At 45.3% G+C, this 27,500-nt stretch overlaps 2 protein-coding genes across 2 annotated transcripts in view; one reads left to right on the top strand and one right to left on the bottom strand.

Moving 5' to 3' along the window:
- The window catches only part of LOC106612315 (catenin alpha-1), a 249,100-nt gene that overhangs the window by 88,042 nt on the left and 133,558 nt on the right, over window positions 1-27,500 (bottom strand). The window contains 3 exon segments of the mRNA XM_082955523.1: window positions 3,898-3,940; window positions 5,408-5,560; window positions 5,937-6,017. Of these exon segments, the coding sequence (XP_082811649.1) occupies window positions 3,898-3,940; window positions 5,408-5,560; window positions 5,937-6,017 (277 nt within the window).
- On the top strand, window positions 8,361-12,429 carry LOC106612313 (uncharacterized). The gene is made up of 2 exons (XM_014213359.3): window positions 8,361-9,329; window positions 10,082-12,429. Exons 1-2 carry the CDS (start codon window positions 9,326-9,328, stop codon window positions 11,752-11,754), a joined length of 1,677 nt encoding a protein of 558 aa, XP_014068834.3. The 5' UTR covers window positions 8,361-9,325; the 3' UTR covers window positions 11,755-12,429.

Genomic DNA, 27,500 nt, shown 5'->3' on the forward strand with positions numbered 1-27,500 from the left:
TAAATCAACAAAATACTACTACTTACCATTAACTTACAATCTGTAGATACGATGTGATTAGACAGGTTCAGAATTTATGTGGAACATAAAGGACAGTTTACAGAGATAGGTGGGATGGACTGAGAGTAGCTGAGGGGTGGGGTTTACAGAGATAGGTGGGATGGACTGAGAGTAGCTGAGGGGTGGGGTTTACAGAGATGGGTGGGATGGACTGAGAGTAGCTGAGGGGTGGGGTTTACAGAGATGGGTGGGATGGACAGAGTAGCTGAGGGGTGGGGTTTACAGAGATGGGTGGGATGGACAGAGTAGCTGAGGGGTGGGGTTTAAAGAGATGGGTGGGATGGACAGAGTAGCTGAGGGGTGGGGTTTACAGAGATGGGTGGGATGGACAGAGAGTAACTGAGAGTAACATGACCAAAAGTATGTGGACACCTGCTCGTCCAACATCTTATTCCAAAATCATAGGCATTATTATGGAGTTGGTCCCCCCTTTGCTGCTATAACAGCCTCCACTCTTCTGAGAAGGCTTTCCACTAGACGTTGGAACATTGCTGTGGGGACTTCCATTCAGCCACAAGAGCATTAGTGAGGTTGGACGATTAGGCCTGGCCCGCTGTCAGCGTTCCAATTCATCCTTAAGGTGTTAGATGGGGTTGAGGTCAGGGCTCTGTGCATGGCACTCATGTTCTTCTACACCCATCTCGACAAACCATTTCTGTATGGACCTCGCTTTGTGCACGGGGGCTTTGTCATGCTGAAACAGGAAAGGGCCTTCCCCAAACTGTTGCCACAAAGTTGGAAGCACAGAATCATCTACAATGTCATTATATGCTGTAGCGTTAAGATTTCCCTTCACTGGAACTAAGGGGCCAGAACCGTGAAAACAGCCCCAGACCATTATTCCTTCTCCACCAAACTTTACAGTTGGCACTATGCATTCGGGCAGGTAGCGTTCTGATGACATCCGCCAAACCCAGATTCGTCCGTTGGGCTACCAGATAGTTTATCACTCCAGAGAACACATTTCCACTGCGCCAGAGTCCAATGGCGGCGAGCTTTACACCACTCCAGCCGACACTTGGCATTGTGATCTTAGGCTTGTGTGCCGCTGCTCGGCCATGGAAACCCATTTCATGAATCTCCCGACGAACAGTTCTTGTGCTGACGTTGCTTCCGGAGGCAGATTGGAACTCTGTAGTGAGTGTTGCAACAGAGGACAGACGTTTCCACTTCACGATAACAGCACTAACAGTTGACCGGGGCAGCTCTAGCAGGGCACAAATTTGATGAACTGACTTGTTGGAAAAGTGGCATCCTATGATGGAACCACGTTGAAAGTTTCAGTTCTTCAGTAAGGCCATTCTATTGTCAATGTTTGTCTATGGAGATTACATGGCTGTGTGCATCGATTTAATAAAATGGTCAGCAACAGGTGTGGCTGAAATATCAGAATCCACTCATTTGAATAGGTGTCCACATACTTTTGTATTTATGAAAATTACTTTATTTTTGCTATGTAACTACTGTAAACAAAACACGTATGCAGAATGTAACAAAAGAAAAAGCTGTAAAAAATGGTTTGTGTCATCCAGGTGGTGGATGAGCCAATAAAAAAAACTGTACATCGATGATAACATTTGAAATGTCTATACTTTTGAAACCTTTGACTGCAATGTACATTTGTTGGTTTGTTTACTTTATTTTGTTTCAATGTATGTTTATCTTGCCAAAGCAAGCATGTTACCAATGCCAAAAAAACATCCTTAAAATTTGAATTGAGAGAGAGTGAGCACGACGAGCATGAGAGAGAACTAATGAGTGAGTGCGAGAAAGAGGGATGGGGGAGCGTTCAAGAAAGAGCGCGATGCAAAAAGGCCCGCTTTAAAAAGAAATGTATCCGTCTGCTGTGGCACTCAGAACACAACCCACCGGTTGGTGGACAGCGGGGGAAGAGGTAATTTTGTTCCTGTGCCGGTCTCAGTCTGTCAATAAGTTGTAGGTAGATGGAGATCAAACTGTTGAGACAATGAATCCCTGTCCCCTGAGGCACCACTTAACCTTGTCAGGCAGGGGGAGGCTGGGGAAAGCAGGTGAGGCTTAAAGTGGGCTCCACAGCTGTGACCAGCCATACTGATAAGACAAAGTGTTTGTCTTTGTCGTCTGACGGCTCAATTCACAACGCTATGCCTGAGGCCCAAATGGCAACCTATTGTCAATATAGTGCACTAGTCCTACGGGACCAGGTCAAAAGTAGGGCACTAAATAGGGAATAGGGTACCATATGGGACAACAACATCAGATTGATGCTGCAGCCGCTTCCAGAAAGCTCAAGTCTGTTGACATAAAGGCCTTTGCAGACTGTATGATTTTAGCCGTCCTGATGCCACGGTTTTTCCCCGTCCCAGACAGGTTTTTCTCTGTGACAGAGTCCATGTCTGCCGATGAAATACCTCTGTGTTTGGTTGTAGACTCCGGCAAAGTTCTAGCAGTGTCCGAAACGTTGAGCCTTTATCGTGTAGTGTAGCTGGTGTTATGAGCCCATCCCGGTGACTGACCAATAGGAACGCGGACGGCACTGAATATGCACACAATAATAGAATTATCTGTGAAGTCAGATTACTATAATAGTTTGATTTGATTTTAAATGTTTACATGCTGTGCAAGAACAACAACTTCCCTAATGATCTTCTTTTCATAGAGACATCTGAAAATCAAGCTACCTGAAAAACGCAGAAGAAAAAAAAATCACCAAATCAAAATAAAAACTTTCTACAACAGCGACCGTGTTATTTTTGGGGCGAGCATATTTGATTCAGAGTTCGGACAAAGTTTGTATGAGAAAACAATGCATACTAAAATGCATACTTCCAGTTTTTTGCGGCCTCACTTCAAATCACACATGAGCAGAGTGTGACGTATGAACTGCTGGTGCTGGCACATGCTCAGATCCACCGCTGCAGTCGACGTAGCCTCCGTCAGTTGATGTAGCCTCAAGCGATTCGCAGAATGTGATCTGGCCAGGTTGATCAAGATTTTAATTTTGTAACATCACACAGTGTGACATTTAATAATCGTAAAAGACTGAATCCAACAAGCAGTCTGCAAAGGCCAGTGTGTGTGTGTGTAGGCTATTCCATGGCAAATACCTTTTTGAATGAATTACACCACACACTGCAGCTTTACACAGCGCTACAACCCAGCGCTACAACCCAGCAGCACAATAGCACAGGGGATTTGTTTAGACTGGGTGCTAGCTACTGGCCTATAGTTCTGTTCCCAACATACACCGAGTATAGAAAACATTAGGAACACCTTCCTAATATTGAATTGCACCTCCCTTTTGTCCTCAAAACAGTCTCAAAGCCACAGGGATGCTGGCCAATATTGACTCCAATGCTTCCCACTGTTGTGTGAAGTTGGCTCGATGTCCTTTGGGTGGTGGACAATTCTTGATACGGGAAATTGTTAAGTGTGAAAAACCAAGCCTTGTTGCAGTTCTTCACACAAACGGGTGCGCCTGGCACCTACTACCATACCCTGTTCAAAAGGCACTTCAATCTTTTGTCTTGCCCATTCACCCACCGAATGGCACACAAACACAATCCATGTCTCAATTTTCTCCAGGCTTAAAAATTATTCTTTAACCCGTCTCCTGATTGAAGTGGATTTAACAAGTAACATCAATAACGGAACATAGTTTTCACCTGGATTTAGCTGGTCAGTGTATGTCATGGAAAGACCAGGTGTTCATAATGTTTTGTATAGTCAGTGTAAAACACACCAAATGAAGCAGTTCCAAGATGAATCATGCAGCTAGAACGTGAATTAAGATGTGTTAATTCCCAAAAAGGATTAAGGTTGGGATTTGGAAGGCAAGCTGATCCTAGTTCCTTCTACCTGGGGCATAGCAGGCTAGAACACGGAGGAACCAGATAGGGGCCTAGAACACGGAGGAACCAGATAGGGGCCTAGAACACGGAGGAACCAGATAGGGGCCTAGAACACGGAGGAACCAGATAGGGGCCTAGAAAACGGAGGAACCAGATAGGGGCCTAGAAAACGGAGGAACCAGATAACCCCATAGCCAAGCTCTAGGGTTTTCTATTTGGGGTTAGCATTTATAATGAACAACAATATAAACGCAACATGTAAAGTGTTGGTTCCATGTTTCATGAGCTGAAATAAAATGATACATTTTCCATATGCACATGCATTTCTCTCAAATTCTCTCAAATTCCTGTTAGTATTTCTCCCTTGCCAAGATAATCCATCCACCTGACAGATGTGGCATATCAAGAATCTGATTAAACAGCATGATCATAACACAGGTGCACCTTGTGCTGCGGACAAAAGGACAATCTAGACCTCCCAAGTGGTGCAGCGGTCTAAGGCACTAGAGGCGTCACTACAGACCCGGGGTCAATCCCGCGCTGTGTCACAGCCGGCCGCGACCTGGAGACCCATGAGGCTGCGCACAACTGGCCCAGCGTCGTCCGGGTTGGGGTAGAATTTGGCCGGCTGAGTTGTCCTTGTCCCATCGCACTCTAGCGACACCTTGTGGTGGGCCGGCGCATGCACGCTGACTTCGGTCGCCAGCTGTACGGTGTTCCCTCCGACACATTGGTGCGGCTGGCTTCCGGGTTAAGAGGGCTGTGTGTCAAGAAGCAGTGCAGCTTGGCGGGGTCGTGTTTCGGAGGACGCATGGATCTCGACCTTCGCCTCTCCCGAATGCACAGAGATACCGTAACGAGATGCTGAAGCTCATTGTTGTGCCATTCATCTGCCGCCATTCCCTCATGTTTCAGCATGATAATGCACGGCCCCATATCTCAAGGATCTGTACACAATTCCTGGAAGATGAAAACGTCCCTGTTCTTCCATGGCCTGCACACTCAGACATGTCACTTTGGGATGCTCTGGATAGACGTGTATGACAGCATGCTCCAGTTCCCGCCAACACCCAGAAACTTCACAGCCACTGAAGAGTGGGACAACACTTCACAATCAACATCCCGATCAACTCTGTGCGAAGGAGACGTGTCACACTGCATGAGGCAAATGGTGGTCACACCAGATACTGACTGGTTTTCTGATCCAGGTCCCTAACTTTAATGTATCTGTGACCAACAGATGCATATCTGTATTCCCAGTCATGTGAAATCCATAGAATGGGGCATAATTAAGTCATTTAATTTGACTTATTTACTTATTTGAACTGTAACTCAGTAAAATCTTTGAAGTTGTTGCATGTTGTGTTTATATTTTAGTTCAGTGTATTAATGTCCCCGGGGACGTCCCCATCCTTCAGTCCATCCCTAACTTCAACACCTGACATTTTCTAAAAGACACATCAACTCCAGTATTTGAAGAAAACTTCAAGATGTTTGTGTAACTTCAGGTAACGTACCTCACTGAGCTTGTTGGCGTGCTCGCGGAACACCTGGGCGTATTCCTTCACCTCCTTCTCGTTCCCGTTCTTTGCTGCTTCGATCAAAACCAGCAGAGGAACGTTGGTCTCCAGGAACGAGTCAGAAACATGATCCATGACCGCCTTACGCAGCTACACAGGAGGAGAGTCAGAGCGAGAAAGAGGAGTAAGACAGCTGGACAGTTATATTAGATGTACTTGAACAGAAAGCCTCTGGTAGAGAAACTAAACATTTTGTAAAACCAACCTGTCTCTGAAGGTCTCTGGAGAAGGACTGGGAGGACGGAGAGAGGACGAGAACAAGGGAAGGAAGGATGAAAGTGAGGAAAGGAAGAGAGGGGGAGTTGCACCAACCTGTCTGTGGACGTCTCTGGAGAATTCATGTGAGGATAAAGGGAACAAACAAGGAGGGAGGAAGAGAAGAACGGAAGAGGAGAGGGGGAGGAAAAAAAAATAAATCAACCTGCCAGCCAAGGTCTCTGGAGAAGAAAAAGGAAGTTGTACCAACCTGTTTGCGAAGGTCCCTAGTCTTCTTGGTCATCCTGTCGATGGCGGTGTTCAGAGCATCACTCCTGTCCTTCTTGCCAGCCTGGAGAGAAAGAGAGAAGGTTAGAGAGGCCAACTGACTGGTAATGACTATTTACACAGAGAGGGAGAGAGAAAAGGAAAGAGGTGGCTGAAAGTCAATGAGGAATGAATCACAGGCCTGTACAAGACAGTGATATGAATGAGATGGACCATAGATACAGATATCATAGAGATAGAGAGAACAGTACAGATTTCTCCCCTCCATCTCTTTTTCCCGCTTGTTGAGTTTCCCCTGAGGAAAGACTCCCTGAGGAAAGACTCCCTGAGGAGGGATATTAACTAAAGGGAAATAGTGTCCTGTGTGGAGCCTAATGATCATGGCAGCTCTTCATATTGATTCCTGCGCCAAGCCTAGATCTTTTGTAGGTTTTAATTGGCCGAACCAATCACCTTATGCGGGAACGCTCAAGTTATTTTCCTGTTCTGTTCCATCTAAGGGTGGTGAGAGGTTCAGATCAGGATGAGCGAACACGGCACCGGACGAACTCCTGGTAATAGCCGTCATTACAACAGACTGAAGGAATCTCTCTCGTTCCCTCTTTCTCACTCTGTGAATGAGTGTCAAAGGGAGAAATGGCACCCTATTCCCTTTGAAGTGCACTACTTTAAACCAGACCCTATGGTCCATGGAACCCTATTCCCTTTGAAGTGCACTTCTTTTGATCAAGGCCCATAGGGTAGTAGTGCAGTAAACAAGGGTTGCCATTTGGGATGCAGTAGAGTGTACCTTGGTTGACAGATGAGAAAGACGGCAGACCGCCAAGCTAGCTGACGTCACAAACCAGTCCTGCTCTACCACGGCGTGAGAAAATATATACCGCAACGTGTTGTGTAATTTGGAAAACTAAATGCAGCCCGACTGCAGAGAGATGCCCCACATAGGGCCCATAGGCCTCCGGTCAAAAGTAGTACACTAGGTAGGGAATAGGGTGCCATTTGGGACTAATCCAGAGGGAGGGAGGGATCAAGTCCTCATTAAAAGATAAGGTGGTAGTACTAGACAGTGACAGGCTACAGGAGAGGAGCAGGATTTTAATAGAACTCAATAAATACACTGAACTGGAGTTGGCTTGCTTGTCATCAGCATACACTAACACTGCAGATGTTCACACGCTATGCTAACAATTAACAGGTTAGCAAACAGGCTAGACAGCCAAATCATATGCTAATATTAACAGGCTAGCTAACACAATGCTAAGGTAACTGGTAGGATAGAGGGGGATGGGGTGGCTGGTAGGATAGATGGGGGTGGGACAGAGGGGGATGGGAGTGGGGTGGCTGGTAGGATATGGGGATGAGGGATAGAGGGGGATTGGGGTGTTCTGTCTGGGACCCACCTACTACTATCACAACAAATCAAGTTGATGTATCACACACACACACACACACACACAGTCATCACCACTGAGCTAACAGGTTGGCATCTAGAACACTGGAGAGGAGACCCTCCCCCACAGAGAGGAGAAGGGATGGGGAGGAAGGAGAAAGGGAACACCAGCTCAATCATCTCCCCCCCCCAATAAGAGAAGAGGAGACAGGAAAAGGTGGGGGAAGGAGGAGGGAAGCGACAGTTGGCTTTTCTATTGTCTGGAGCTGGTCCAGTGAACACACCATTACATCAAACATTATGGAGAGCAAGAGGAGTCTCTCTTACTATTGAGATAGAGGGAGAGAGGGAGAGAGACAAAGAGAGGAGGAAGGTTAGGAAAGGAAGTGAGAAAGACGTGCGTTGAAAGAGGGAGAACGAAGAGACAACTCACGTCACTGGACGCGGCCACCTCCTTCCAAGTTGCTGAACTGAGTCAGAACATAAATGGAGACAGCTATCCAGCCCCCCCCAATCAAACCACTAACAAGTGGTTGGAATTCTGCCCCCCCCGTCTATTACACCGTTCCAAACCATTCTAATTGAAGTACAGAGCGGCTTGCTCATACGTCAGCAAGCCCGATACTCTAAATGAAAGCAGTGCCCTCTGGATAGACGTGAATGATGTATCACACTCTTCCCTTCAATCAGACTATAGCATACCCAGCTCCTGCTCAGTTCAACCAAGGGGGTTTTGCAGCATATTTCTACTGCTCTACCCTCCCCCCCTCCATCCAGCTCTACTACGGGAGTCCAGGGATTCATAAAAAGGGTCATTTGTTTAATAATTCTATTTAGTTTGTGTCTACCGTGTGCGCATATGCATATACACATACACACACACAAATATATATATACACACGGTCAGACAACAGGCAGGTTCAGATTTAGTCCTGGTTGGTTCCAACAGGGAGCTGCCGCAACACGTTGGCGATATCAATATTCTGATGGTGACGAGTCAGCGGAAACGGGGGAAGAAGAAGAAAAAAAAGAGATGTGGAGAGGGAGAGGAGGAATGAGGTTTGTGAGCACTGTGCGCAAGTGTGCAAGGCAGAAAGCAAACGAGTGAGCAAGAGAGCAGTAGAGAAAATGAGAGAAAAGAGAGAGCAGTAGAGAAAACGGAGGCAGTAGAGAAAACGAGAGAGCAGTAGAGAAAACGAGAGAGAAAGAGCGCACGAGAGAGAGAAACAGCACTGATGTTCGACGCCAGGCTGCCACCACTCTGTAGTGGTGAGTGGCTGCAACAAAAGCACAGAATAACATCCCTGGCTTTCTTGTCGTCTTTTCTCTCTGCCACTGCCTGCCTGCGTCGTTAGCTGGCTGCTCGGGACGCCCAGAGGAGGAGAGTTGCTCCCTCCAACATACTGATCGCTGCAGTAGGCTGTGCAGGTCACCACACCACGGACCGACCAACCCAACGGCTCTCTGCCTGCCGGGTCTCCCTGCCATCAACAAGTTAGGGGCTGGACGGTTAGGGGACGTAGAGGACCCCCCCCCCTCAGCCAAGAGGGGCACTATTTGATACTCAATTAACCAATTGAGCTGACATCATTGCAGTGTGGAAGGAAGCGGGAAGGAAAATGAGGAAACAGAGTGTTTAGAGCCAGGGAGCTTTGGATGCAAATCAACTAAAAACAAAGACAGAATTTTTTTTTAAATAAAGCCCTTTGGATAATGTGTGATTAAAAAAAAAACGCCAGAGGGAAAGAGCACGACAAGGAACTGACAACATCATCAACCAGGGACATGGGATTTGTGATTTTGTTTCAATTGGGAGGGCTCAAGAGTAACACTGCCACTTTATTACTTCAGCAAGAGAAGAGCCCGGTTCCTTTTGTGACTCAAAAGGGCTTGTCTTTTCTTCCTTTGTGCTCCATCTGGCTGCTTCGGGAGTCCGCTGTGGAAAAGGACAGTTGAATGCAGCCTCCGACGTGCACAAAAGAATGGGTAAGTTATCCTCTTTTATCCAGAGAGTCTGGACCTGAATAGGAAACAGAGTGAAAAGGAGGGGCTAAGGGCTAATAGTGCTTTTCTATTTACTTTCAATGTCATTCTCCTCTTCTTTCTTTCCCTTTTCATTCGGGGGGGGGGGGGGGAGTCAAGTCTTAATTTCTTATAAAATTATACGACCAACTGACATGTTGTATAACAGTGCGGGGGGAGAGAAAAAAAAAAATCTCCATGCCAATTCTTAAAGAATGCGGAGCGTAAACTAAAATGATATTTAAATTTTTTTTAAATAAATGATTGAATCAAAAGGCATATTGATTCTAGAAGCAGAGAAATGAGGAAAGAAATCATTAATAAAACAATCTGCAGATATTCTTCTGTCTGATCATAAACAAATGACCTGAATAGAGGGCGAGAAGTCTTCCACATCACTCCTTCATGTATAAATACATGAACATGTAACAGAGACAAACTGTTGTGTGTTTCTGAGAAGATTGTTTCCTTAACCTCCCTCCCTTCCTTCCTTCCTTGCTCGTCGTCAAAGTAAACTCAGAACGCTGATGTTCATAGCAGTGATGATATGTGATCGATAGTATGTGAAATTCTGGAATACTGAGGGGTCATGTAGGAAGAGGGAGAGAATCATTTTTATTTTCTAACTTACCACCACAGATTAGCAGTAAGAAAGTGTTCTGCAGAGATCAGCATTCCCTCCCCTTGGTTGATTTTCTTATCTTTAAACCCCCCAGGTTTCCATTCAAGGTGGCCATTGGTGGGACCTGCACCAACGGCATTGTGCCTGTGTGTGATCAGCATGCTGCTGTGCCTGCTGTCTCCTGCGTCATGCACAACCTGCCCCCAGAAATGCCGCTGCGAGGACCAGCAGTTCTACTGCGACACCCAGGGGCTGGAGGCGCCCCCGGACAGCGTTGACAGGGGGGCCCTGGGGTTATCCCTCCGCCACAACAGCATCGCTGAACTGAGCCCGGACCAGTTCTATGGCTTCTCCCAGCTCACCTGGCTCCACCTGGATCACAACCAGATCACCACGGTGCAGGATGACGCCTTCCAGGGGCTCTACAAACTCAAAGACCTCAACCTGAGCTCCAACCGGATTACAACGCTGCCAAACACAACCTTCATCCACCTCATCAACCTACAGATCCTGGACCTGTCCTTCAATCTGATGACTGCGCTGGAGCCTGAGCTGTTCCATGGACTCCGCAAGCTGCAGATCCTCCACCTGCGCTCCAACTCGCTGCGCACCACCCCCGTCCGGGCCTTCTGGGACTGCCGCAGCCTTGAGTACCTGGGTCTGTCCAACAACCGGCTGAGGAGCCTGGCTCGGAACGGCTTCGCTGGCCTCATTAAACTCAGAGAACTCCACTTGGAACACAACCAGCTGACTAAGATCAACCTGGCCCACTTCCCCCGCCTAGTGGCTCTGCAGTTCCTTTACCTGCAGTGGAACAAGATCTCCAACCTGACCTGCAACATGGAGTGGACCTGGACCACGCTGGAGAAGCTGGACCTCACAGGGAACGAGATCCGGGTGCTGACCCCGGACGTGTTTGAGACACTGCCTAACCTGAAGATCCTCCTACTGGATAACAACAAGCTAGGCAGCCTGGACCCTCTGGTCATGGATATGTGGCGGACTCTAGGTACCGTGGGGCTGTCCAGCAACCTTTGGGAGTGTACCAAAGGGATCTGCTCCCTGGCCACTTGGCTTAGCACCTTCAAGGGGAGGTGGGAACACTCCATCCTGTGTCACACCCCCGAGTACGCCCAGGGCGAGGAGATACTTGATGCCGTTTATGGATTCCAGCTTTGTCCAAATTTTACGGCGCCGCCACCGGTCGTCTTGACCACAAACACATTGTCGATGGCCACGGACGTGTCGACAGGCACAACGGCGGAGGTCACCAGCTCGCTGTTTGGAATAATGCAGCAGACACCCACGCAGGACTTCTTTGTGGATTTTGGGCGCTTTACAACCATAATGACAACGACCACCACGCCGCGCACCGCCCTGGCAACCGCCCTGGCAACCTCCGCCACGACAGTGGAGGGCGGAGAGCTGGGAGTCACGGAGGACTTCTCGGAGACGGACAACACGGTCCTAACCCAGAGGGTGATCATTGGAACTATGGTCCTTCTGTTTACCTTCTTCCTCATCATTTTCGTTGTGTTCATCTCACGGAAGTGCTGCCCTCCTACCATGCGCAGGATACGCCAGTGCTCGGCCATGCAGAACCGCCGCCAGATGAGGACCCAGCAGCGGCAGCAAATGGCGGACCTGGCCACACAGGTACCCTATAATGAGTACGAACCCAGCCACGAGGAGGGAGCGCTGGTTATCATCAACGGCTACGGGCAGTGCAAGTGTCAACAGCTGCCTTACAAAGAGTGTGAAGTGTAAACTATGTTTTCCTCCTGCAGCAGAATATGGGCTGTTTACCATTCTAAATACAGGGTTTTATTGTTTTGCTTCCCCCCCCAGTTTACACAAAAAAAAAGCATAATTTCTACTCGCTAGCTTTGAGAAATCAATGAGATTAGTATATTGAGTGGGAGAGTTGATGACTGGTGGAAACGGACAGTGACGAGACTGATGAGGATGTAGTAGAGATAGTCACCATTTATTTTTATATGAACGTTCAGATCAAGCTGTGGGCAATCAGTCTAAAAAAGGAAAACAGTAGAGATTTTATCACCACATTGTTATTAGTCACTTTCCGCCGCACGGAGAAAATGTCTTTTATTTTTTATTTTTTTACCAAAACGTCTGTAGACTGATCCTCTTACTAAGAGACGGTACAGATACAGATAGATGGTGGTCTATATCATCATTATCAAGGGGAATCGGTAGCGGAAAGGAACGTGGATTATAAAGACAGGTTTTAAGATGCTCGGTAGCCACAGTATGTTACTATCACAATCACTTGTTGGTACAGAAGTGATTAAATGGGGTTTGGTTATTAAATGAAAAGCATTTTTTTATTCACATTTAGTTTTTTTTTGTAAATTACTACGAATATTGAATAAATGTTTATTTATGTCACAATCTGAATTAAATCTCCAACAGAAAATCTAATCGGATAAACATTACATTTATATTTCAAAAACTTGCATTTCCTCTCTCTCTGTCGCTCTCTGGATCCAAACAGAACCTTTCTATTCTGGTCAGTGAACACCCACGATAGCCTTCTTGTTTCAGGATTTCATTTGATTCAATAAAAGGCCATTGCCTCCCATTAAAAGCTAAAAGCTTAGCACTGTCCGTGGAAAGGTTAATGTCCAATTTGCCTGCAGTACCTGTTTAGCCAAACCGTGTACAGCCTGAGATGGGCCTTGTAGTAGAGATTTATCAGACACTTTACATGTAAATATTCACCATCATCGGTCACACGACGGCATTAAAAAGAGATCAGTGTGACGACCTGCAGACAGTAACGATATCCGCAGCTGAACCTTTGGTCTACTGACGTTTTACTGATGCAATATACGCCAGCGGCAAACACACACCCCACACACAGAATACGTTTCTGGAGAGGTAGTAGCAGATATCTAGCTAGTACAGACAGAGAGTAATGATGAACAATGGAAAAACCTTTTCTGCTCTGCAGTGTCTCTCATCCTGAAAAAAGACATTTGTCTCAGGAGGAGTCCCAGTCGTGTTAGAACTCCCAGCTAGCCAGCCTACGTCGCAGCGGCACAGACTAATCAGCTCGGACAGCGTCAACATTGAACCAATTAAGGAAAGGCAAAAATAATCTAATATTCTGTCGCCCACACCAGTGATCCAGCAGAGAATTAGATGGCTACTGCTGCCAGTCAGTTGGTCATTCAAAATAAACAGTTGGTAGAAACATCCTTCACTCAACACAGCCAACAAGGACATTTAACTCCATATCACGAATCCTGCTCGTGAGAGATTGTCAGGCCAGGCTGACATTTCCCTTCTTTGGAAAGAAAGGATGAGAGGGAGGAAAAACAGACAGAAAGAAGAGGAAGAAAAACAGACATAAAGAAGAGGGGGGGGTTGACTAGATAATTACCCCGCACGGCTTTATGTTAAACTGTAGAGAATCTCCCATGAGAGCGAATGTAGCTCCTGTAATAAGCAAATAGAGGGGAGAGGAGCGCGGCTGAGGCCGAGGAGGCTGAGGCTGAGGAGGCAGGTTTAGGACACATTGGTATGCAGCACAGAGAGGGTGTGCATTAGCATCAGACTAAAGCAGCCGCCACTGCAGCTCATCTCCCTCCCCCTCCATCTGCAGGTCTTTTTGTGCTCCGTTTACAAGGTAGGGGGCAGGGAGAGAGAGGGCACAAGGAGGGAGAGAGAAGGAAGAGAGTTGGGGAGGAGGGATATTTGGGGGGGGTTATGCCTCGGCTTATCTAAGGGAATCCTTCAAAGCGGTTAATGTTATTCTATGCGGCTAAGATCCACAGGACAGGTCAAGATATTCTATGGGGCTAAGATCCACAGGACAGGTCAAGATATTCTATGGGGCTAAGATCCACAGGACAGGTCAAGATATTCTATGGGGCTAAGATCCACAGGACAGGTCAAGTTATTCTATGGGGCTAAGATCCACAGGACAGGTCGAGATATTCTATGGGGCTAAGATCCACAGGACAGGTCAAGATATTCTATGGGGCTAAGATCCACGGGACAGGTCAAGTTATTCTATGGGGCTAAGATCCACGGGACAGGTCAAGATATTCTATGGGGCTAAGATCCACAGGACAGGTCAAGATATTCTATGGGGCTAAGATCCACAGGACAGGTCAAGTTATTCTATGGGGGCTATCCAGTACATGGTGCACCAGTTTAGACCAGTGTCATAAGGGTTGTGGTCAAAAATAGTGCACTATATAGGAGAATGTGTCATTTGGGACAAACAGTGACATCACCTTGGGGCTGGGACAACATGGGAAGAGGAGAGGTAAACATCACCTTGGGGCTGGGACAACATGGGAAGAGGAGAGGTAAACATCACCTTGGGGCTGGGACAACATGGGAAGAGGAGAGGTAAACATCACCTTGGGGCTGGGACAACATGGGAAGAGGAGAGGTAAACATCACCTTGGGGCTGGGACAACATGGGAAGAGGAGAGGTAAAGATCACCTTGGCAATGTGGCATCAAAACCAATTACTGCTCCCCTCCTAGAAAAACAAAAATCAACCCAAAATAAAAAAATAAAAAATCAATGAAAAGAAAGCAAGCGAGGGTGTGAGCTTAAGTTAAATATAACAATTTAGGAATTGGCACAGGCTCAGATATTTGGCCAACGTCTATTAGAAGACAGGAGTATTTTTAAGTCATCCTTCTACAAAGACTGGAAATGCTTCAGAATAGATTGAGAGATTCATGATTTAAGTGACTGGGGAGGTGAGGCGAGGAAGGATGGTTCCTAGAGGGCGCTATGAAGTGTCAACTGTGTTGAAACAGGCCATCTTCTAACGGCGCCAAGCTAAACGGCGCCAAGCTAAACGGAGCCAAGCTAAACGGAGCCAAGCTAAACGGAGCCAAGCTAAACGGAGCCAAGCTAACGGAGCCAAGCTAACCCAAGGCTTTTTCATAAGTAGTGGACTATAAAGTAAGGTGTGCCATTTGCGATACAATCCTATACACTGTCAACAATGACGTGGTCTCACGAGGAGTCCTAAACACGCTGACAACAACCAGGAAAGAGCGGGAGAAAATAGGCTTAAGTTCTTATTGGGTTAAATTAAAATCAGATCATGAACATTATTCCAGTGTTCTACAAGACAAATCTAGTTGAGAGTGGTACCATATACCCTTAATAGTTCACTATTTTGGACAATGTTTACTTCTTAAGGGAATAGGGTGCCATTTGGGACGCAGGCAGAGCCGAGCCGGAACTAGATCTTACCAGCAGAGCCGAGCCGGAACTAGAGCTTACCAGCAGAGCCGAGCAGGAACTAGAGCTTACCAGCAGAGCCGAGCAGGAACTAGAGCTTACCAGCAGAGCCGAGCAGGAACTAGATCTTACCAGCAGAGCCGAGCCGGAACTAGATCTTACCAGCAGAGCCGAGCCGGAACTAGAGCTTACCAGCAGAGCCGAGCCGGAACTAGAGCTTACCAGCAGAGCCGAGCCGGAACTAGAGCTTACCAGCAGAGCCGAGCAGGAACTAGAGCTTACCAGCAGAGCCGAGCAGGAACTAGAGCTTACCAGCAGAGCCGAGCCGGAACTAGAGCTTACCAGCAGAGCCGAGCAGGAACTAGAGCTTACCAGCAGAGCCGAGCAGGAACTAGAGCTTACCAGCAGAGCCGAGCAGGAACTAGAGCTTACCAGCAGCCGAGCAGGAACTAGAGCTTACCAGCAGAGCCGAGCAGGAACTAGAGCTTACCAGCAGAGCCGAGCAGGAACTAGAGCTTACCAGCAGAGCCGAGCAGGAACTAGAGCTTACCAGCAGAGCCGAGCAGGAACTAGATCTTACCAGCAGAGCTGAGCAGGAGGCAACAGGTGTTGTTGAAAACATCCATCCACATTGCAGCGGACTGTTTCAGTCAGTCAGACAACTCAAAAGGTTTTTGAAGTCCTTACTCAAATTGTTGTTCCATTGTACTTTTTCCAAACTAAGCCATGTCATGTATTCCCATTTTCAGGTCTCTGGAAAAAAAACTCACTTTGATTAGATTTTTTCCATCAAGGGTAAGAACTGTTTTATTGTTGTCCCTTCCAAAACGTCTTGCATGTTCCAAGAAACCAGTCCCAGCTGACTTCAGTCTTAACGTCACCCAGATAAAAACAGAAACCGTATTTCTAAATAACGGCCCAAGGATGGATAAGAGGGACAGGAGAGAGTGAATAGTAGTATATTTTTGGGGGGGAGGGAAGGAAAGTGTTGGCAAACAATTGACATCTCACAATTAAAGATTACAGCTTGTTTTAAAAATTATTGAAATTAACACACAATTTGTAGAAATATGCCTCCATTTTCACAATCTGGCTCTGTCAAGTTAGTTTTTTTGGTTGTTATCTTGTTATACTCTGAAGCCCTACCCCCACTCCACCTACCCCCACTCCCTGATAACCTCTGTGTCAAATGAATGCTTTTCTCTTCCCTTCCCCTTCTGTATTGTAAGATGTACAATTTAATATCTGTAAAGTGGGTAAGATGTGGCAAAACTGAAAAAAACGTTTTTCTTAAAACATATATTTTTAAATAAAAATGGTTACAATTAATTTGTTCGGTCTGATTTCCCGGCACCCATGAGAACTGGTTTTAATTAAGTGACGCTTATTATGCCATTGTCCCTTTTCAAACTGTCTGAGTGATTCTTAAACCATCAGTACAGTCGCCAACCCCAACCAAGAGATGGCATGGTGATCTAGTCCAACAGAACCCTCCAATCATATCACGGCATGGTGATCTAGTCCAACAGAATCCTCCAATCATATCACGGCATGGTGATCTAGTCCAACAGAACCCTCCAATCATATCACGGCATGGTGATCTAGCCAACAGAACCCTCCAGTCATATCTTGGCATGGTGATCTAGTCCAACAGAATCATCCAATCACATCTTTATTTTCCCGTGTCCTGCAGGCTAAACATGTCCTAAAATGTGGACGATCCCGCCGTGATTCCTTTATTAGACAACTTAAATTATAAATCAGCACCCTGGTTTCTGCCTGTATCTTCTACAAAAGGAGGTGACATTACAGAGGTTGTTTGTATAAGAGAACTAGGTCTGTCCCCGCAAAAACATCTTGGTCGACACAGAGTCGTCCTGTTACTTCGACCAATCATTTGGTTGAAATGTTTAAATTTATTTTTCCATATATCGACACACCCTATGTGTTTGATTAAAATCAACTACATTTGCACTGAGCTTGTCTGATGCTTTAAGCACATGGTTTGATTAAATAATGAAGACAAATGACAAGAGCCCGATGGTCACATTTAAAAACTTAAAATGGCAGCAAGTGCCTGTGTAACTGGCGCACGTTGTCTCGCTGTACCACAGCACAGTGTTGATTGCTGAAGCTGCATCATCATATTAATAATGTCGTTTCTTACTTGTTTCTGATTGAAAAGTTCTAACCGAAATCCCTAATTTGTTTAGGAAAAACATTATGCCCTCAAACCTTACATGTAAGCATCGCATGCATGCTGTCTGACCTATAGCCCATCATAAATCACATCAAAAACAAATTGGTTATAACAAACTCCGAACACAGTAACACGTGACAGCAAAACGAATGCAGAGGACGTGAAAAAGAAACTCTGGTTAATCAGGGGGGAAAGGCTGATGTGTGGAAGACATTTGACTTCATTGTGGAAGCTACTGGAGATACAGATAAAGGGAGGGTATAGGAGCACACCTTGTGTGAGTATTACGTGTGCCAAACAGTTGAAGGTAGATTACAATGTTATTTCTGAACATTTCCAACAGTGTAAACACTAACGGTACCAGATTTCTATTCTAACTCAAAAAATATATATGAAGCCTTCATTATAGCAGACTAAAATCAGTTGAGTGCATTTCTGAATTTGTGTTTATTTATTTTTTAGGCTAATTATTCAAATAGCCATTTGTTATTTAAACTAAAATGCTTTAGCACCAGCTGTTCTGGATGACTGTGATAACGCTCTCGGGAGCCGATGTGAACAAGACATTTAAACAGGTCAACATTCGCAAAGCCGCGGGGCCAGATGGATTACCAGGACATTTACTCAAAGCATGCGCGGACCAACTGGCAAGTGTCTTCACTGACATTTTCAACCTCTCCCTGACTGAGTCTGTAATACCTACATGTTTAAAGAAGACCACCATAGTCCCTGTGCACAAGGAAGCGAAGGTTAACGGCCTAAATGATTACCGCCCCGTAGCACTCACGTCGGTAGCCACGAAGTGCTTTGAAAGGCTGGTCATGGCTCACAGCAACAGCATCATCCCGGACACCCTAGACCCACTCCGATTCGCATACCGCCCAAACAAATCCACAGATCTCAATCACACTCCACACTGCCCTTTCCCACCTGGACAAAAGGAGCACCTATGTGAGAATGCTGTTCACTGACTACAGCTCAGCGTTCAACACCATAGTTCCCACGAAACTCATGACTAAGCTAAGGACCCTGAGACTAAACACCTCCCTCTGCAACTGGATCCTGGACTTCCTGACAGGCCGCCCCCAGGTGGTAAGGGTAGGCAACAACACGTCTGCCATGCTGATCCTCAACACTGGAGCCCCTCAGGGGTGTGTACATAGTCCCCTCCTGTACTCCCTTTTCACCCACAACTGCATGGCCAAAAACAACACCAACACCATCCTTAAGTTTGCTAACGACAACAGTGAGAGCCTATAAAGAGGTCAGAACTGGCAGTGTGGTGCCAGGACAACAACCTCTCCCTCAATGTGAGCAAGACAAAGGAGCTGATTGTGGACTAGAGGAGGAGAGCTGAACAGGCCCCCATTAACAACGACGGAGCTGTAGTGGAGCAGATCGATAGTTAAGTTTCTTGGTGTCCACATCACCAACGAACTATCATGGTCCAAACACATCAAGACAGTCATGAAGAGGGCACAACAAAACCTTTTCCCCCTCAGGAGACTGAAAAGATTTAGCATGGGTCCCCAGATCCTCAAAGTTCTACAGCTGCACCATCGAGAACATCCTGACCGGTTGCATCACCGCCTGTCGTGGGTGAAAAAGGAGCACCTATGTGAGAATGCTATGGCAACTGTATGGCAACTGCTCGGCATCTGACCATAAGTCGCTACAGAGGGTAGTGTATACCGCCCAGTAAATCACTGGGTCCAAGCTTCCTGCCATCCAGGACCTATATAATAGACGGTGTCAGAGGAAAGCCCATAAAATTGTCAGAGACTCCAGTCACCCAAGTCAAATCTTTCTTTGCTACCACACGGCAAGCTGTACCGGAGCGCCAAGTGTAGGACCAAAAGGCTCCTTAACAGCTTCTACCCCCAAGCCATAAGACTGCTGAACTATTAATCAAAATGGCCACCAGACTTTTTACATTGACATCAAATAGACGGGACATTTGATGATCATAATAACAACAATAAGGAGATCAAGAAAAATGAGGGTATAGGAGTGAGAGCTGTGTGCAGACTGTGTGACAAACAGGTGCTGTTAGATAACATTTACATTACATTTACGTCATTTAGCAGACGCTCTTATCCAGAGCGACTTACAAATTGGTGCATTCACCATATGATATCCAGTGGAACAACCACTTTACAATAGTACATCTATATCTTTTTTGGGGGGGAGGGTTAGAAGGATTACTTAATCCTATCCCAGATTACAATATTCTTGCGCCTGTTTGGAACAGTGTAAACACTAAATAAATTATACGTAATAGCAGTCTGTTCTAACGAAAACAGAAAGTAAAGCCTTTATTACAGCATTGCAAAGATCTAAAAAAAACAGCCGAAACAGTGAAATTGCTTTATCCAACATTATGCCGTTACATGAGGCTTGGTGCTCACTATTAAACAAACATGCAACAGATTGAGGATCTGTCTTATTTCTGTAGATATATGACTCATAAAGCCAGGCACATTCAACAGTTAGGCTATTGATTATAGACCTAATTAAGTTGGGGTTTGCGCTCTCCTCAATTTTCTAAGACAATTAGGCCTGTTTCCTCATCTCTGCTGCCTCCACCTCGGGTTATCAATCTCAATACGCATGTTAACTTTGTTATTATGCACATAGCAATATAAAGAAAAGGCGCACTGAAGATTATGTTTCAGAACCGCAGAGAGCGACCGTATCTAACGCAGGAGAAAGAGCACGTTATAAAAAAAATGATATTTATTAGTGTTGCAACTTTTTTTTGTTGTTGCATAATACAACCATTTACTATTTCAGTATGACACCTCTTAGAGTGATGTACCATGCCATCCCCATGGCTACCTGACTGAGACAGGTACGAATCAGCCAATTGGCTTGTGCAGCAAAAAAGTCAAAATTGCGACTGCTTGACTAAAGAATCTCTCGGTCGACCAACAGTCTATCGACCCAACAATCGACCAGTCAACTAAATGGGGTCAGCCCTAGAGAGAACAGATTTTTTTTGTTTCTAAAACTAAAGATCATTGATATCATTTTAACCAACCTGGCACTTTCCTACCTTTCTAAAAAAAACGTCTTCAAAATGGCACCCTTGTTCCCTATATAGTGAACTAGATCCCATAGGGCACTCGTCAAAAGTAGTGCACTATATGGAATTGCCATTTGGGAAGATTACATGCTGCTTGAATAACTCCCATCAAATGGACGGGACATTTGAGACAGCCTTCAGTTCCGACGACGACCATGATAAACAACGATTGGTTGGAAGTGATTATTTAAACCAATGACAAACACAGAAGGAGGAGGAAAGAAGGAAGTACCTCAGTTTGACTGGAGGTTTAAGTTTCCCATTTTAGTCGGCCATTTTTTGTTGTTCTGCTTGTTACTGTGATAAAGGGTCTTTCAGACAGTGCTGTGTGTACAGCGTCCGTGTTCTGTTACGATGCAGGGGTCTGGAACATGCTACTAAGTGCACTAGCTGGTGTGTAGCTGTTATCGTTGGTGGATACAGGAGTACAGGGGCTTGGGTGAGGCAGCATGACACAGACAAACACTGCAGTAAAGATGATGACAAAAGTTGTGTCCCAAATGCCACCCTATTCTCAATCCCTTTATAATGCATTACTTTACCAGGGCCATAGTGCTCCAGTCTAAAGCAGGGCCCTATATAGGGAACCGGTCCCAGTCCAAAGCAGGGCCCTATATAGGGAACCGGTCCCAGTCCAAAGCAAGGCCCTATATAGGGAACCGGTCCCAGTCCAAAGCAGGGCCCTACATAGGGAACCGGTCCCAGTCCAAAGCAGGGCCCTATATAGGGAACCGGTCCCAGTCCAAAGCAGGGCCTAATATAGGGAACCGGTCCCAGTCCAAAGCAGGGCCCAATATAGGGAACCGGTCCCAGTCCAAAGCAGGGCCCTATATAGGGAACCGGTCCCAGTCTAAAGCAGGGCCCTATATAGGGAACCGGTCCCAGTCTAAAGCAGGGCCCTATATATTTTTTTTCCACCTTTATTTAACCAGTTGGGCTAGTTGAGAACAAGTTCTCATTTACAATTGCGACCTGGCAAAGATAAAGCAAAGCAGCATGACACATACAACAGAGTTACACATGGAGTAAAACAGTCAATAATACAGTAGAAAAAATAAGTCCATATACAATGTGAGCAAATGAGGTGAGATAAGGGCGGTTAAGGCAAAAATGCCATGGTGGCGAAGTAAATTTGCAGTGGAAGAAAGTGCAAAGTAGAAATAGAAATAATGGGGTGCAAAGGAGCAAAATAAATAAATAAAAAATACAGTAGGGGAAGAGGTAGTAGTTTGGGCTAATTTATAGATGGGCAATGTACAGGTGCAATAATCTGTGAGCTGCTCTGACAGCTGGTGCTTAAAGCTAGTGAGGGAGATAAGTGTTTCCAGTTTTAGAGATTTTTGTAGTTCGTTCCAGTCATTGGCAGCAGAGAACTGGAAGGAGAGGCGGCCGAAGGAGGAATTGGCTTTGGGGGTGACCAGAGAGATATACCTGCTGAAGCACGTGCTACAGGTGGGTGCTGCTATGGTGACCAGCGAGCTGAGATAAGGGGGAACTTTACCTAGCAGGGTCTTGTAGATGACCTGGAGCCAGTGGGTTTGGCGACGAGTATGAAGCGAGGGCCAGCCAATGAGAGCGTACAGGTCGCAGTGGTGGGTAGTATATGGGGCTTTGGTGACAAAACGGATGGCACTGTGATAGACTGCATCCAATTTATTGAGTAGGGTATTGGAGGCTATTTTGTAAATGACTTCGCCGAAGTTGAGGATCGGTAGGATGGTCAGTTTTACGAGGGTATGTTTGGCAGCATGAGTGAAAGATGCTTTGTAGCAAAATAGGAAGCCAATTCTAGATTTAACTTTGGATTGGAGATGTTTGATGTGAGTCTGGAAGGAGAGTTTGCAGTCTAACCAGACACCTAGGTATTTGTAGTTGTCCACATATTCTAAGTCAGAACCGTCCAGTGTAGTGATGCTGGACAGGCGGGCAGGAGCAGGCAGCGATCGGTTGAAGAGCATGCATTTAGTTTTACTTGTATTTAAGAGCAGTTGGAGGCCACGGAAGGAGAGTTGTATGGCATTGAAGCTCGTCTGGAGGGTAGTTAACACAGTGTCCAAAGAAGGGCCAGAAGTATACAGAATGGTGTCGTCTGCGTAGAGGTGGATCAGACTCACCAGCAGCAAGAGCGGCATCATTGATGTATACAGAGAAAAGAGTCGGCCCAAGAATTGAACCCTGTGACACCCCCATAGAGACTGCCAGAGGCCCGGACAACAGGCCCGCCGATTTGACACACTGAACTCTATCAGAGAAGTAGTTGGTGAACCAGGCGAGGCAATCATTTGAGAAACCAAGGCAATTGAGTCTGCCGATGAGGATGCGGTGATTGACAGAGTTGAAAGCCTTGGCCAGGTCAATGAATACGGCTGCACAGTATTGTTTCTTATCGATGGCGGTTAACCTGTTGGGTCTAGGGGGCAGCATTTGCACGTCTGGGTAAAAAAAATGTACCCGATTTAATCTGGTTACTAATCCTACCCAGTAACTAGAATATGCATATACTTATTATATATGGATAGAAAACACTCTAAAGTTTCCAAAACTGTTTGAATGGTGTCTGTGAGTATAACAGAACTCATTTGGCAGGCAAAACCCTGAGACATTTTCTGACAGGAAGTGGATACCTGATGTGTTGTATTGACTTTAAACCTATCCCATTGAAAAACACAGGGGTTTAGGAATATTTTGGCACTTCCTATTGCTTCCACTAGATGTCACCAGCCTTTACAAAGTGTTTTGAGTCTTCTGGAGGGAGATCTGACCGAACAAGAGCCATGGAACGATGATGTCCCATTAGACACCTGGCGCGCGAGTTCATGTTGGGTACCCTCGTTCCAATACGTTATAAAAGAGTATGCATTCGTCCACCTTGAATATTATTCATGTTCTGGTTAAAAAAGGCCCTAATGATTTATGCTATACAACGTTTGACATGTTTGAACGAACGGAAATATATTTTTTCCCCTCGTTCATGACGAGAAGTCCGGCTGGCTTACATCATGTGCTAACGAGACGGAGATTTTTGGACATAAATGATGAGCTTTTTTTAACAAAACTACATTCGTTATGGACCTGTGATACCTGGAAGTGACATCTGATGAAGAGAATCAAAGGTAATGGATTATTTACATAGTATTTTCGATTTTAGATCTCCCCAACATGACGTCTAGTCTGTATCGCAACGCGTATTTTTCTGGGCGCAGTGCTCAGATTATTGCAAAGTGTGATTTCCCAGTAAGGTTATTTTTAAATCTGGCAAGTTGATTGCGTTCAAGAGATGTAAATCTATAATTCTTTAAATGACAATATAATATTTTACCAATGTTTTCTAATTTTAATTATTTAATTTGTTACGCTGACTTGACTGCCGGTTATTGGAGGGAAACGATTTCCTCAACATCAATGCCATAGTAAAACGCTGTTTTTGGATATAAATATGAACTTGATAGAACTAAAAATGCATGCATTGTCTAACATAATGTCCTAGGAGTGTCATCTGATGGAGATTGTAAAAGGTTAGTGCATCATTTTAGCTGGTTTTATGGTTTTGGTGACCCTGCCTTTGACTTGACAAAACATTACACACAACTCTTGTAAATGTACTGTCCTAACATACTCTAAATTTATGCTTTCGCCGTAAAACCTTTTTGAAATCGTAAAACGTGGTTAGATTAAGGAGATGTTTATCTTTCAAATGGTGTAAAATAGTTGTATTTTTGAAAAATTTGAATTTTGACATTTATTTGGATTCAAATTTGCCGCTCTTGAAATGCACCTGCTGTTGATGGAGTGCAGCACGGGTGGCACGCTAGCGTCCCACCTAGCCCCAAGAGGTTAAGATATCGTTTAGGACCTTGAGTGTGGCTGAGGTGCACCCATGACCAGCTCTGAAACCAGATTGCATAGCGGAGAAGGTGCGGTGGGATTCGAAATGGTCGGTAATCTGTTTGTTGACTTGGCTTTCGAAGACCTTAGAAAGGCAGGGTAGGATAGATATGGTCTATAGCAGTTTGGGTCAAGAGTGTCCCCCCCCTTTGAAGAGGGGGATGACCGCAGCTGCTTTCCAATCTTTGGGAATCTCAGACGACACGAAAGAGAGGTTGAACAGGCTAGTAATAGGGGTTGCAACAATTTCAGCAGATCATTTTAGAAAGAAAGGGTCCAGATTGTCTAGCCCGGCTGATTTGTAGGGGGGGGGGGGGGGGGTGCAGTGCTGTTGACCGGGGTAGGGGTAGCCAGGTGGAAAGCATTGCCAGCCATAGAAAAATGCTTATTGAAATTCTCAATGATAGTGGATTTATCGGTGGTGACAGTGTTACCTAGCCTCAGTGAAGTGGGCAGCTGGGATGAGTTGCTCTTATTCGCCAAGGACTTTACAGTGTCCCAGAACTTTTTGGTGTTAGTGTTGCAGGAAGCAAATTTCAGCTTGAAAAAGCTAGCCTTGGCTTTTCTAACTGCCTGTGTATATTGGTTTCTAACTTCCTTGAAAAGTTGCATATCACGGGGGCTGTTCGATGCTAATGCAGAACGCCACAGGATGTTTGTGTTGGTTAAGGGCAGTCAGGTCTGGAGAGAACCAAGGGCTATATCTGTTGCTGGTTCTAAATTTCTTGAAAGGGGCATGTTTATTTAAGATGGTGAGGAAGGCATTTAAAAAATAATTACCAGGCATCCTCTACTGACGGGATGAGGTTAATATCCTTCCAGGATACCCGGGCCAGGTCAATTAGAAAGCCTGCTCGCTGAAGTGTTTCAGGGAGCATTTGACAGTGATGAGTGGAGGTCGTTTGACCGCTGACCCATTACGGATGCAGGCAATGAGGCAGTGATCGCTGAGATCTTGGTTGAAAACAGCAGAGGTGCATTTAGAGGGCAAGTTGGTTAGGATGATATCTATGAGGGAGCCCGTGTTTACGGCTTTGGGGTGGTAACTGGTAGGTTCATTGATAATTTGTGTGAGATTGAGGGCATCAAGCTTAGATTGTAGGATGGCTGGGGTGTTAACCTCTTGGGGCTAGGTGGGACGCTAGCGTGCCACCCGTGGTGCACTCCATCAACAGCAGGTGCATTTCAAGAGCGGCAAATTTGAATCCAAATAAATGTCAAAATTCAAATTTTTCAAAAATACAACTATGTTACACCATTTGAAAGATAAACATCTCCTTAATCTAACCACGTTTTACGATTTCAAAAAGGTTTTACGGCGAAAGCATAAATTTAGAGTATGTTAGGACAGTACATTTACAAGAGTTGTGTGTAATGTTTTGTCAAGTCAAAGACAGGGTCACCAAAACCATAAAACCAGCTAAAATGATACACTAACCTTTTACAATCTCCATCAGATGACACTCCTAGGACATTATGTTAGACAATGCATGCATTTTTAGTTCTATCAAGTTCATATTTATATACAAAAACAGCGTTTTACTATGGCATTGATGTTGAGGAAATCGTTTCCCTCCAATAACCGGCAGTCAAGTCAGCGTCACAAATTAAATAATTAAAATTAGAAAACATTGGTAAAATATTATATTGTCATTTAAAGAATTATAGATTTACATCTTTTGAACGCAATCAACTTGCCAGATTTAAAAATAACCTTACTGGGAAATCACACTTTGCAATAATCTGAGCACTGTGCCCAGAAAAATACGCGTTGCGATACAGACTAGACGTCATGTTGGGGAGATCTAAAATCGAAAATACTATGTAAATAATCCATTACCTTTGATTCTCTTCATCAGATGTCACTTCCAGGTATCACAGGTCCATAACGAATGTAGTTTTGTTCAAAAAAGCTCATCATTTATGTCCAAAAATCTCCGTCTCGTTAGCACATGATGTAAGCCAGCCGGACTTCTCGTCATGAACGAGGGGAAAAAATATATTTCCGTTCGTTCAAACATGTCAAACGTTGTATAGCATAAATCATTAGGGCCTTTTTTAACCAGAACATGAATAATATTCAAGGTGGACGAATGCATAGCCTTTTATAACGTATTGGAACGAGGGTACCCAACATGAAGTAGCGCGCCAGGTGTCTAATGGGACATCACCGTTCCATGGCTCTTGTTCGGTCAGATCTCCCTCCAGAAGACTCAAAACACTTTGTAAAGGCTGGTGACATCTAGTGGAAGCAATAGGAAGTGCCAAAATATTCCTAAACCCCTGTGTTTTTCAATGGGATAGGTTTAAACTCAATACAACACATCAGGTATCCACTTCCTGTCAGAAAATGTCTCAGGGTTTTGCCTGCCAAATGAGTTCTGTTATACTCACAGACACCATTCAAACAGTTTTGGAAACTTTAGAGTGTTTTCTATCCATATATAATAAGTATATGCATATTCTAGTTACTGGGTAGGATTAGTAACCAGATTAAATCGGGTACATTTTTTTTATCCAGACGTGCAAATGCTGCCCCCTAGACCCAACAGGTTAAGCAGACACTGCTAGGACATCCGGGTTGGCAGAGTGTGCTAAAGCAGTGAATAAAAAAAACTTAGGGAGGAGGCTTCTAATGTTAACATGCATGAAACCAAGGCTATTACGGTTACGGAAGTCATCAAAAGAGGGCGCCTGGGGAATAGGAGTGGCGCTAGGCACTGCAGGGCCTGGATTCACCTCTACATCACCAGAGGAACAGAGGAGTAGGATAAGGGTACGGCTAAAGGCTATGAGAATTGATCGTCTAAGACGTCCGGAAAAGAGAGTAAAAGGAGCAGGTTTCTGGGGGCGATAAAATAGCTTCAAGGTATAATGTACAGACAAAGGTATGGTAGGGTGTGAAAACAAGTGGAGGTAAACCTAGGCATTGAGTGATGAAAGAGATATTGTCTCTAGAAACCAGGTGATGCCATCGCATGTGTGGGTGATGTAACTGAAAGGTTGGATAAGGTATAATGAGCAGGGCTAGAGGCTCTACAGCGAAATAAGCCAATAAACACTAACCAGAACAGCAATGGACAAGGCATATTGACATTAAGGAGA

This window comes from Salmo salar, chromosome 09, assembly GCF_965601325.2.
Source record: "Salmo salar chromosome 09, fSalSal1, whole genome shotgun sequence".
Lineage (NCBI taxonomy): Eukaryota > Metazoa > Chordata > Actinopteri > Salmoniformes > Salmonidae > Salmo > Salmo salar.